This window comes from Paramisgurnus dabryanus, chromosome 2, assembly GCF_030506205.2.
Source record: "Paramisgurnus dabryanus chromosome 2, PD_genome_1.1, whole genome shotgun sequence".
NCBI lineage: Eukaryota > Metazoa > Chordata > Actinopteri > Cypriniformes > Cobitidae > Paramisgurnus > Paramisgurnus dabryanus.
The window spans coordinates 9,886,927-9,901,029 of record NC_133338.1 but is presented as its reverse complement, the minus strand read 5'-3'; the positions used below and the strand labels follow the sequence as shown (position 1 = coordinate 9,901,029).

General features: G+C 38.7%; 1 protein-coding gene across 1 annotated transcript in view; it reads left to right on the top strand.

The window, feature by feature from the left end:
- The window catches only part of helz2c (helicase with zinc finger 2c), an 88,972-nt gene that overhangs the window by 28,435 nt on the left and 46,434 nt on the right, over nucleotides 1-14,103 (top strand). Inside the window, exons 2-4 of the mRNA XM_065294308.1 lie at nucleotides 9,934-12,970; nucleotides 13,054-13,142; nucleotides 13,283-13,414. Of these exons, the coding sequence (XP_065150380.1) occupies nucleotides 9,975-12,970; nucleotides 13,054-13,142; nucleotides 13,283-13,414 (3,217 nt within the window). The 5' untranslated portion in view covers nucleotides 9,934-9,974. The remainder of the gene's footprint in view (nucleotides 1-9,933; nucleotides 12,971-13,053; nucleotides 13,143-13,282; nucleotides 13,415-14,103) is intronic.

Genomic DNA, 14,103 nt, shown 5'->3' with positions numbered 1-14,103 from the left:
TTTGCTTTTTCAAAAACCACGCATAAACATTTTTCTCTCAAAAATACAAACATGTACATACATGTTGATTATATGATATTGTAGCCCAGTTTGTGATGAACACAGTGTTATGAGACTTTTGCCATTAATATGTTTTTAAGCAACTGAAAAAAGCACAAATGTCAGTGCATGTCAAAATTTCCCCAGGGCCCTAAAAACCCCTTAGACCCCAGAGGGTTAAACATTCAACAAGCATGTCAGTAGGATGTCTAATTTCAACACAAAAAAGACATCTAAAAAAGACGTTGCAAAAACTTTCATTCTGGCTACTCAGTGGACGTCTTTTAAACGGTAGACAAGTGGGATATGCTTAAGCCATCAAACGAGGATACCACCTTAACATCGGACATAAAGCACAAAATGTGTAGTGTTCTACAGGGGAAGTATGAACCAGCTGCCTTACAAAATCTTTTGGCAAAGGCGTGTTGCTTAGATCCTCGATATAGGGGCGATCATATCAATGACATGGAGATAAAATCCGCACTTATCGAAGAGATGGTGGGAGTGGAGGACGAAGAGAACGCTGACAGTGTGTCTAAAGTTGGATACGAAGGCCAAGCGGTGGTGCCACCTGCAGCAAAGAAAAAGACTCTTGGAGACCTGCTGAAGTCACGGACAACCTCCGCGTATGCGCCTATACCCAAGAGAGCGCGAGCAGATAACGAGCTCTCACGCTATCTGCATGAGGAGTGCATCGACTCCAACGCAAATCCACTGTCCTGGTGGCGCGATAATCAGTCCAGATTTCCGCTGCTGTCCAAAGTCGCACGCAAATACATGTGTATTTGTGCAACGAGTGCCCCGTCGGAAAGGGTTTTTAGTGCCGCGGGGAATATTGTTACCCCCGCGCGATCCTCCCTAAAACCACATAAGGTTAATATGTTGGTTTTCCTAGCACGAAACAAGGACATGATAAACCAGGTCTAAATCACATTCGTTAAAGCCATTTTCTTATTGCTTGTTTTCATGTGATAATTTAGAACTCTTTGATTTCTTTTTTATTTTAAATTGGTAAATGCATGTTCTTGTTGCTGTACAAAACAATGACATGATAACCCATGTCTAAATCACATTCGTTGCTGATAAAGTAATATTTAGTTTATTCTCTGTATGCTCACGTTGTTTTTATGTGATAGCCTACTTAAGAATTCTTTCGTTTTTTTAAATGAGAAAAAGCCATTTTCTTATTGCTTGTTTTCATGTGATAATTTAGAACTTTTTTATTTTAAATTGGTAAAGTCATGTTCTTTCTTGTTGCTGTTTGGCATTTAACAATAAACAAAAATGTTTTAAAACGTGTCTCTCTGTCAGTTAAAATATAAGCTACATAACGCACTCAAAAATAGAGCTTTGTATGCAGTAAATTCAGGATAAATTAGGGTTGTTAAAAATAAGCGGTAAAACCGCACATTGCGCTATAAAGCAACCCAAAATAACCGCAAGGGAAATTTCTTAACCGCGACAGCCCTATTCTCAACCTGTCTTAACCTTCTATAAAGTGCACATTTTTCACTTCTCTGTTTAATGTCCATCATCTTTTCTATTTGTTACATTAGGCATTAGTGGCAGATTTTTTTGATAAACAAAAGCATCTCTGCCTTCTCACATCCAATTCGGTTTCTTTTTTCATCCATAACATTTGCAGCAGCAGAAAATAAGTGTTCACTGTCAATGCTGGTGCAAGGGGCTGACAGGTATTTCCTTGCAAGTGAAGCAAGGTCTGGGAACTGGGATTTGTTGCGTTTCCAGTATTCCAAGGGGCTCTCTGATCTAGGAATTCGGCTCCGAGAGGTACACGTTTATCTAAAGTAGACAATGAACAAAGAAAAAATTAGGCTGTTACATTTTGGTCTATTCTTAGAGACAAATAAACCTTACTTAGATAAACAATTTAATTACCTGCCCCTCTGTTCGGCTTTGGGTCATCTCTTTCGTGACATCATAGTTTTCTTGAAGGATTCCTTCATACATTGCCAGCAAGGAAACATTGCCACCATCTGTCTTGGTCTTCTTAACTTTTGGTTCATCCGCATTCTCTGATGCACAGCTCATCATGGTCTGCAATTTTTCTGTTACTTCTCTTTTCATTGATGGTCAAAATAGCAGTCCTTATACCTGGGGTCCAAGATTGTAGCAAGATAAAACAGGGGCTCTCCATAGATATGACTGAATCGCTGTTCTATGGCTTGCAGTAGAGTGGTCTTTGAAGTTTTAACTCCATGATCTGTTGCAACAGTCTTGTTTAACAGACGTTTTAATGCTACAATGGAGGGGATCACATCAGCTACTGTGGCTGTAGATGAGCTGATGTCTCTTGTCAGCTGTTCACATGGGTCAAGAATGGTCATCATGTTTTCAATTAATGTCCATTGTTGTATGCTCAAAAAAGCAGGTAATTGAAAATCTACCGCATATGCTGCAAGGGCTCACCTCTGATCCAACAAACTTCTCAGCATATAGAACGTGCTGTTCCATCTCGTGGGCACGTCTTGTTGAAGCCTCGTCTCTTTCATGCCCAGTTGTTTTTGCAAGTCTTGCAGACGGGAGGTGGCAACTTGTGAATGTTTGAAGTGGCCTACCATCTTTCTGCAGATCGAAATACAGTCTGTTATGCTTCTCTGGCTCAGCACAGCCTCGTTTACCGCGAGCTGTAAGGTGTGTGCCATACAGCCCAAGCTTGCAAGCTCACAGTCCTGCATGGCCTTGATGACATTGCGTGCATTATCCCGAAGGACAACATGCACTCTGGCTTTTGTTATACTCCACTGTTCTAACATTGCTTCAAAAGCTTCGCATATCATTGCCCCGGTATGCGATCCGGAGCACTCCTGTGCATGCAGCAGAACTTTCTGCATGTTAAAATGTTCATCCAACCACTGAGCCGTTAAACTAAGCATGCTCACCGGACTAACATCAGATGTCCAGATGTCCGTGGTGAAACTTGTGTAGTCCATTTTTGTCGGTCAAATTATGAATGTGTGTGGCAACTGACTCATACAAAGCAGGGAGGGAAACATCAGAGAAGAAGCGGCGGCTTGGAAGGGTGTAACGTGGCTCCAAATGCTGTACTAATCCGCGAAAACCCAGATCCTCTACTACGGAGAAAGGTTGGTCGTCGAGGACTATAAACTCGATCACTTTGTCATTTATAGCTTTTGCCTTTTCGCTGTCTCTGGAAAACTTTTTAGCATTTTCAAATGCTCGCTGAATGGGTACAGTGACGCTCGGTGTTTTAGCCTTCGCGCTATTAACTTTAGCTGCAGCTGCCGCGGCTTCGTATTCTTTCAGTACATCTTCGCCGCGATGACGACCTCTCAAGTGCGATATAAGATTGGATGTGTTGAAACATGACGAATTTTTTCCTCCTCTCGGAACCCTTGCTGAACATATTTTGCAAATAGCAAAAGCATTGTCCTCCACTGCCACCGAGAAAAACTTCCAGACCGGCGAAGACATGTTTGTTTACAGATGATGACGTGGTAAGCGCGACAGTTGAGCGCATAATGAGAGCGACTGTTTAAGGTGTAGTCAGTTCCGGAAAGAGGATAAAGCAGACAGATTTATTGATTTACCAGCAATCGTACTGTATCGGATGTAGTTATCGGATTTCAGTTGTTTATCGGATCGATAAAAATGACGTCATTCCCGCCCATATCGGCCGATAATTTATCTGTCCGATAAATATCGTGCATCCCTATGCTTTTTATTTATAGGCCACAAATGTAATGTGTTTGTTAATGTTGTTTAATGTAACTTGGTTTTAATACTTTATTTGAACCAATTATTATTGCATCTTCGTTAGTAATTTTAAATGCTACTGCTCACTTGGGTCTATTTTTATTACCCCAAAATAACGAATTACTTCATTATCAGTTAGCAAAATAATTGTTAGGGCCAGTCCTTGATTAGTTAAAACATTTAAAAATAATGTGATTTCTAGGGATGTCCCGATCAGGTTTCCTTGCCCTGGAGTCCGAGTCATTTGATTTTGAGTATCTGCTGATACCGAGTCCCGATTTGATACTTCTATAATACATAAAAAAGCATAAAGAAGAGCGAAAAAACAGATCCAGGATGTTCCTTATGTCATGCCGCACGCATTGTTGTTTTCTGTGTGGAGTCAAAAGGGTCTAACTCTGTACCAGCGCATAACTATAGATGTGTTAAAAAATAATGTGAATATATATAGTATATATGTACAGGGGGTTAAACTGGGATTGGTTTTGTGGGGATGCTCTGTTAGGAGGGAGGGTTCGAGGGGTAACATGTTTAATCCTGATGACAGCAAAGCCACTGGTGTGTTTCAATGACATTTTGGACCTCTGATAAGATTTTTTAAGCTTCAGCTTTAAAGCTGTGCCACAGGTTGACCCAAACTTTAAAACCTGAACTTTAAATTATGCACATCTATGAGTCTGACACTCTATATCAGTGGTCTCAAACTCCCGGCCCGCGGGCCATTTGCGGCACCTTTCAACATTATAACATAATCTGGCCCGCAGAAAGATTTTTATTCACTTTGTTATATATTCGTCTGATTTTTAATTTAAACGTTTAATGGTTCGTTCACATGTCGCGTCTAACAATGTGTGTTAAGGCGTTTCTTACTTTCTAAAGTGCTCTGACGTTGCGCTCCGTACGGGGTGGCGTCACCCGTTGCTACGCAGCCATGAGCCGCGCGCGCCCTCCGTGATTGCGAGGAGAACGGAATGCGTGATCGGATTTTAATTCCTCATCTGAACCTTGCGTCAATCATATCATTGTCACAATTCGATCAGTTAATCTGGTCGGGACTTTGTAGTGTTTGTCCAGAGAAGATTTGTTATTTCCGGGTGGATTCTCAGCTCAGAGAAGAGCTGCGGTGGAGTTCACATCAACAAGTCACTTTTTATGGAGACACCGCATGGCAGAGCCATAGATGTAATGCAGTATTAAAGTACAGATAAGAAAAAGAACCATCAAAGTGCCCAGGTTAAGAAAAGAGGAAAGATGAGGAGAAACGTAGCCTACAGAAGATAAAAGTATGTATACTGCTATATATAATGAAGTATAATATATTATAGCTTGCTATGCAATTACACATAGAGCAGTATTATATTTGTTTTCTGTTTAACTAGCTTATGTAACATTGACTACTCATTCAAAAGTTTTAGGATCACTTTCACTTTTTAATATTTTTCCACATATAATAACAAATTCATTAAAACTGTGGAATAACAAAGATGGAACTACTGAAGTCAATACTATGACTGAAAACAATCCAAAATAAATCAAAACACTGATGGTAATATTTTTATAATAGTTTATAAATGTATACAGAAATTTAATTTGTTAGATAAGTGCAAGGTTTTAATAGGCCTTAGTTATTAAAGATAAGGTTAAGAAATGATTTACTTTTATAAAATAATGTATATTTAAAAGATAAAAACCCCTGCTTATATATTTTCAAGTATTATTATTATACATTAAATAATAGAATTTAAACAGTACATTTACCAAAAAATTTTACTTTTTTGAACATTTAAATAAGTCTGCGGCCCTCCGATGAAATGTCAATCTCAGAAATGGCCCCAAGCCAGTTTGAGTTTGAGACCCCTGCTCTATATGCATTTGTTGCACATGTCATTATGCACTATTGATAACATTTTGAAGGAAGTGATAAGACTCAACCTCCTTGACTAATTCTAGGCATAAGATAGGCTACCCAAAAAGACTCAATTAACAAGAAAAATAACATACTGATTCAGCAATAGGCTATGTCTTATAAATTAGCCATAGAGATTCCTTAAGCTGGTCAGCAGTTAGTTAAACAATCACTAGTTAGGTCGTAATTGATTTGTATAATCAAATACATAATTTTATTAAACTATACAATAAGTTGTAATCCAGTTATCTAGTTAACATATTGTAATAAAATGATTAACATGGCTATACATACTTTAATACTTTGTTTATAGACTTCTATTAAGTTTTTTCGACATGTGCACTATTCTTACCTCTCTCTCTATCTCTCATCTCTACAATGTGTAATGTGATCCTCCTGCGCGAATGCGCATTCTTGAGGTTCTGAGTGAGACACGGAGCTGCGTACTGATGTAGATTAACTGAGCACTTAGTGACAAAAACGATCGACGCCTCGTTTAAATGAGCGGTAGGAGTGTGTAAAGCCTATGAATGAAAACACGTCATTATTCACGTCAGTTCACACGCAGCAGCGCAGCGCGTACACTGGCGCGGAGCAGAGCGAGACCTTCAGTCTGTGTGCCGGGGCTTAACCCCGGACGGTCCTGGCCCAATTTAAACCCTGCATATGTATCAGAGTTCTGATCGGAAGATAACGTCCGATTCCGATCTAGTCTGAAACCACGTGATCGGGCCGATTACCGATCACGTGATCGGATCGGGACATCCCTAGTGATTTCAGTTTCTTATTCATTTATTTTATCATTGAGGGTTTTTTAAAAAGTGTAAAAATATCGTCTTGTTCTCGTAAACCCAATCTTGTGTTTCTTCTCGTCTCGTGGATTAAGTGTCTCGTCACACCCCTACAAGTTAGGTTTTTATTTTAGATTAAAGAAGTGCTTTCCTTATTCAGCAAGGAAGAGGTTGGTGCAGAGCACATTCTCATCAGTTCTGGATTATGGTGACCTAATTTAAATGCACTCTACTTCAATTTTATAAAAAAAACTAGATGTGCTATACCACTCAGCCTTACGTTTCATTACAGGTGCAGCAGCTAAGACTCACCACTGCACTCTGTACGAAACTGTACAATGGTCCTTCCTCTCCCTCAGAAGAAAATTTAATTTATTGAATTTTATTGCTAGAGCATTAATGGGTAAATTACCCATCTATATTTCAAATCTGCTCATTTACCAAAATACTGCTTACAGTACAAGGTTGCAAAGAATATACTATTAATTATTCCACAAACAAGAACAGGCCTTGGTAAAATATGCACCAAAAGTCTGGAATGAACTCCAAAACATCTTAAATCTAGTATCACTTCCATTCATTAATTTAAAAAAACACTTTTTAAATTAACTCTGACTGAACAGTGCAATTGCTTTTAATTAGGTGTTTAATACAATTGTATGTATGCATTTGCTGATGTTAAGCATAGTTACTTTTTATTTGTTTTCTAGTATGTAAAGAGATTTGTGGTGTTTTATGTAATTTATGTCCTGTCTTTTATGTATTAAAAAATTTTGGCCGCCAGTCTTGGCCAGGACTCCCTGGGAGAAGAGTTACTGTAACTCAATGGGATCTTTCCTGGTTAAATAAAGATTAAATAAAAGTCTTTGAAACATGTGCAAATGACCTACTTTCACCCTATTTAAATTTGCGTATTAATCCGGGAATCGTATGCAAGCCGAACTGTGGGTCATGATCTGTAAGGATCTGGGATTCACTGTGATCCGTTACACCACTTATTGGTATTAAAAAAATAAACATCTTGAGATTCTTGGTAGCCTATAATATTTACCTCTTATGATTGAGCATTAGAGACTTGGGCTTGAGTAGGCTACTTGCTGGTGGCAAGCTTCTCATTTCTCCGATGAGTCAACGACGTCATGCACATGATTTATGTGCAACGAGTCATATTGCACATAAATCATGTCAAAGAACAGAAAAAAATAAGTTTTTTGAAAGCTTCTAGTTTCGTTTTTGTTCCTTGCAAAACAACAAAAGTTTCTGGTTTTCATTCTGTGAACAGTTTCAAAGCATTGCTCTTGACCTAACTCCCCCAGTCACTGCACATGATCCCCCATTGGTCACGTTCCAACGCAACCTATGCATGCTCTCTCCCTCCCGCTTATCCTCTGTGGTCTCCTCCACGCTCCCCTTCCCAACCAAATTTCTCTATTAGATACAATCAACACCACTGACACACTATGCTCCACTCTTTCATCCTGCTTAGTTTTTGCCCTTAGACATCTGGACTGGCTCGTCATCACCATCTGCCCCTTGGCTATCTGAGGTTCTCCGTGAGCATCGCCCCAGACTTAGGGCTGCAGAAAGGAAGTGGCACGGATCAAAAGATCCTGCTGACCTCTGTCTCTATCAGTCTCTTCTCTTTCTCCACGGATATCTACTTGGTTATGACCCAATACATCACACTATCAAATTAACAGCTCACCTGACTCTCACACTCTCTTGAAGAACTTCTCTACTCTTCTTTGTCCACCCGCCCCCACACCTTCATCTGACTTAATGGCTGATGATTTTGCTTCCTTCTTTTATGAAGAAAACAAATACTATCAGCAGTCAGTTCTCTGAGCCGTAGCCTGCTATGCTAGAGAACTACAGACCATTCCTCTTCTTCCCTTCATTGCCAAGACACTTGAGAGGTGACGTCTCCGAACCCCAATGTCTCAATACCGAGGGTACCTCAAGACTCCATGCTTGGACCACTGCTCTTTTCGATATACATAACATCCCTGGGTTCTATCATTCGAAAACATGGCTTTTCCTACCACTGCTATGCGGATGTGACATCTCACTCTGGATGAAGGATCACCATCTCAAGCTTAACTTTGCGAAGACAGAACGGCTTGTCATATCATCTGAACTGAAGATTCATCACAACCTTTCCATTCAGCTAGGTTCTTTGACCATCACGCCTTCCAGGACAGCTAAAAACATGGAAGTGATCATTAATGATCAGTTTAGCTTCACGGAGGATGTTGCCAGTACCACCCACTCTAGTAGATTCATCCTCTACAATTTAGGAAAATTAGACCTTTCTTAAGTGAGCATGCTAGTCCAAGCTCTTGTCCTGTCCAGACTGGACTACTGCAATGTGTTACTGGCTGTACTTCCAGCCTGCCCAACCAAACCCCTACAGATGATTCAGAATGCAGCGGCAAGAGTAGTCTTCAATGAGCCAAAGAGGGCGCACGTCACTTACTACTCTCTGTGTCAAGTTACACTGGCTTTCTATAGCAGCTTGCATCAATTTCAAAGCTCTGTTCCTGGCCTTTAAAACCACTACTGGGTCAGCACCCCTTACCTTGACTTGCTTATACAGCCTTATGTACCCTCTCGATCCCTGTGCCTGGTCACAGAGCGACCGCTTGTGGGGCCTTCTCAAAAAGGGAAAAAACATTATCGCGAAACTTCTCTTCTTGCACCTTCTCGCACATTTGTGGCACGATCTGCTGACTCTGTAGCTGTCTTTAAAAATCAGCTAAAAACGCATCTCTTCCGCCATTACCTCACTTCCTAATATAAGGCCTAATATGATGATATCCTTCTCTATTTTCCATTTTTTCTTTATCTGTACATTCTTACACATTCTAAAACAAATTACTAACTAACTCTTGGCTTTGTATACTGTGTTAGACTTGATGAGACTATTTCTAGTGCACTTTTGTATTGCTGTTCTTGTTTTGCTATAATTGCTTCTATTGTTTACCTCATTTGTAAGTCGCTTTGGACAAAAGTGTCTAATAAATTACTAAATGTAATGTAAATGTTTGTCAATACCCTTGACTGAAGATAAAGATCAGATCACATTTTATGACAAATTTTTCAGAACACCATGAAATTCAAAAAGGTTCACATACTTTTTCTTGCCACTGTACAGATTTGCATGTATATAGGATTTGAGTTAAAAGACTCAATTAAGTGAAAATGTCAGATTTTGATAAAAAGTGTTTAAAATGCATAAAACGGAGTAATCGACTTATTTATGATTCATGGGTGTTACAAGTTAGCAGAAGCTAACAATTATAGTAGTGCATTTAATAACATTTAATGTCATGTAAACGACATAAGGAATAAATAAATAAAACTTAATTTGTCATGCAGAGGAGAGGAAGTTATATACATCTAAAACACCATGAAGACTATATTGCTCTTGAGTGTCTAATGTTGTAATTTTTTTTGCAGAAGAAGACCCAAATAAGAATTTGAAGACCTTAATATCAAAAATGACTTTAGTGGTGGGCCCAAATCTGAAGTCTGACCCTGAATTTTATCAGGAACTCAACAAGAAAGATATTAAAGAATGTTTGATTACTAATCCAAATGACTTCAAACGCTGTAAATTAGAAATGGAACGACATGATCTGGCATATGCAAGACCTATTGATGAGCCAACACTCCATATTAAAATCACTGGAAGAGAAAATGTGGGCAGGTCGTTTCCAGAAGATGAAGTCTGTGTAGAGATCATAAGCAGGAAACAGTCTCCATGGGAAGGAAAAGTCATTGGATTGATAAATAGAGATGAAGAATGCCTTACAGTTATCTGTAGGAGGATGCAAAAACACTCCAAAATTGTTACACCTATTAACAAACCCATGACAAGAATACTGACAATTCAAAAAAATATTGATGCAGTTGAAATACGAGAACATAAGTATGGAAGGTGGGTGACAAAGGAATTCGTAGAGGATTCAGACAATCAATTGTTAATTGTCAAGGTCATTAAATGGGAAGAAAATAAATTCTATCCTCTTGGCGTGGTTACAAGAGTTATTTCAGAGGAGGATTCCCTACAAGAACTCCTCAAGTTTAAGCTGGGATATAAAGATCCTCCATTATCTAATCCACAAGAACTTGAAAATTACAGGCCCCTAGAAAGGGAGAAATTGTGTGACCACATTACTTTCACCATTGACTCTTCTAAAGCTCAGGACCTAGATGATGCCATTAGTGTGAGTAAAATTAATGATAATACCTATCAGATTGGTATTCATATCACAGATGTTGCGAGTTATGTAAGAAAAGATAGTGAGCCAGATAAATTTGCTAAACAGCTTGGCAAAACGATTTACACTCAAGAAAAGGGAGAGCTGACCTTCATGTTCTCAAGAGAGCTGAGCCAAAGTATTTTAAGTTTGATCCCTAAAAAGCATCGTAGAGCCATATCATTGCTAATAGACATTGACAAGAAAACAAGCAACATCAAAGACAGACGTTTTGCTCTAACTGAAATTAGATCTGATGAACGTATGTCATATGAAGATGCAGACATAATAATTCAGGGAAACTGCTTTGATATCACCAAACCTTTGCAGATCTCCTGTGTGGAGGACTGTGTAGCTATTGCCTACCATTTTTCTGAGGTGCATAGAAAGTATAGACTGGATGGGGGGTGGCCCTGTGAGAGGCAGCCAGGGCAGAGTCGTTCTCATGCCATGGTGGAGGAGCTAATGAATCTCTACAATAGCGCTGTAGCTGAAGAACTCATATCTGCAGACATCACAAGGGACATTACACCACTGAGGTGCCATAGGGAGCCAGATTCTGAGCTACTGGAACAGTTTGAAGAAAAGTATGTTGACTTAATTCCCATGTCACATTACATTGCAAGTATCTGCAAAGTAAATCAGAATAGTGAACAGGATGTAAAGGAGGTTTGCTCAGTGCTAGAATATGACAATATGAAGAACATCCTCAACAATGACAAGGAGCATGGCATATTGCTTAACATTTTTAGTTCCATATTTCAGAAAATGGAAATGTATGCACAAAACAAAGATTATTACAATTTGATGCAATTAATAGTTTCAGACGCAATCCATCCTACCCTTCTGCCTATGGTACAGGAGTTTCATAAAATTCAAACGAAAGCTGTAATTCGTAGGTCCTGTTCATCAACAGATTCTAGACTGGGTCATTATGATTTGCGTCTAAATGCATACACCCAGGCATCTTCTCCTATGAGGCGTTATTTAGACCTTATCCTGCAGAGGCTTCTGCACACCATTCTCTCTGAAGATAAAATAAAGCAAGCTGATTACACACAAAATGAAATCAACGAGTTCTGTCAATCTGGAATGAAAGTAGAAGAGGAGCGTGATGCTCAATTACTGATACTGAGAAAGTTTCAGTCTCTTTCTCTTGAACCTAAAGATGTGGTCAGGCTAGCAGTGGTTGACCGGCTAACTCCGAAGGGGCATGATTTTACAATATCCTTTCCACTACATCCTATTTCAGAGGTCATCAACATTTTGTATAGACATCTTAAAATTGTGGATCAACCTAAATACAATGAGGACAAAAATTCCATTACTCTTCTTTGGAAGAGGAGAGTATATTCGTTCAAATCCTCCCAGATTTCATATACACCCAAGCTATTCAACAACATGATTCTAGTGTCAGGTAACCTGTGGCAAAAATTGTTATCCGCCATGAAAGAGCAGGACTGGGTTAAGATTGGACAATGCCTCCATGACATGAAAGAAGGGGCGAAAAAAGAAATTGAAGGGCTGAGAAGTGAGAAAAAAACAGAGCAACATTGTAAAGAGTTAACCATGGAGCTGAAGCTAGGACAGGTTGTTCAAGTGCAACTTGGGATCGAACTCAAGGATGGCTTGACCGTTCCTGTAATACAGCTGGTTAACATTAATGAAAACTTTGACATCTGCTTGGAGCACACAAGAAACCCCACTGAGTGCTTCTGCCAAACAGCATGCCGTCCATCACAGCCCTCATATAAAAACTACAAAGAGTACCAGGATATCTGGAGTCAACTATGTTACATAGACACAGCTTACAATGCTTTGGAAGAAAATAATAGCATCTTATTAGAGGATGTGCCTATTAAATGGACTGTCAATGGAATTGATCTCCAAGGGGTGTTTCATATAACAAAGACTCAGAGAAAACAATGGTCTCTAGAGTTTGATCTTAGAAACTGCTTTTTATGCATCAGACTAAAGCATCAGAAAGATGAAAATCCTAAGAAAAAAGCAAAACATTTGGATGGTTCAGTAGTTTCAGATCTGCAGGGTCCATTACCTTTCACATGGGTCGCACATGGAGTTGCCACCAAAAAGGAACAAAAGTACAAAGACCAAACATCAGGCAAAATTGATTTTAAGATTGTACAAAGGTCTATGTGTTACATCCCACCTGGGGTTTTTCATAATAAAACAAGATTCACCGTAGAGGTCATTCCCAAAAAAATTCCATACATGTGAGTGCTATTTACCCTGCTAATACATTTAGTAGTAGATTTTCTCCCAATTGTATGCTTTGTAACTCATGATTTTTTTGCAGGCTCAAGGAACAAGCTATTGCAAAGTTAAAAAATGCTAATCACTTGGTGAAAAGTGTTGCTGCTGGACAACTTAATGACGTGAACTGCAGTAAGCAACATGAAATAACTTAATTTAAACTAGTACTGTATATATATATATTTTGAAATGCTTCATTTTGAAATGCTTCAGTTAATTTAAACTGTATATTAAGAATATTAGATTATTATTATTATTATTATTATTATTAGGTCATGCAGATAAAAATAGCAGCTTGTACACCATGGACAAGAGTCTGAAACTGCAGCAGTTGAATGAAAGCCAGAAAAGAGCAGTTGAGGCGGCTCTAAGAAAACCTTTTACAGTGATCCAAGGTCCACCAGGTAAACTTTTAAAAAAAAAACTGAAAAAGATCTGATTTGTTGTTTAGTTTTACTATTTATAAATTCTATATTGTGAAAAATTGCAGACTCTTTATATTTTTTTTTTGTGAACCTGCAACACCCTATAGCAACCAACAGAACTGGGCCTGCCAACTACCTACAACATATCCCAGCATTTCGTCAAAAACATTTTCTTTATAAAATGTTAACTTCTACATTAGTTGTTTGAATCTGTCACTTTTGGTTTTATTGCTCAATTGTACATTTGCAACTAGGTAATAAACAGTATAGGGTCCAATTATTGTAAAAGTATTTTAAAGGGGTCCTATTATGCTTTTTTTTTCAAATATTGTGTGCATGTGTGGACTTAATAACTTGATAATAAGATGATTACAAAAGACTGAGAAAACTGACACCATTGTAACCATTTACACCTGAGAAGCGAAAGGTTATGATTTTGGTCAGATGTACTATTTGCACCTGATAAGCTAAAGGTTATGGTTGTGTAAGGGGCAGTACATTTCCGAAACATGCTGGGTGACCAATCAAAACAGACTGGGCTATTTTGACCAATCAGCGAAGAAAGATGCTTTCAAAGGGGGGGCACATAGAGACCAGAATAGACTAGGAAAGAGGTGTTGCAATATTCTAAATGTGTGCTTTTTTCTTAACAATCAAGCATTAAAAAA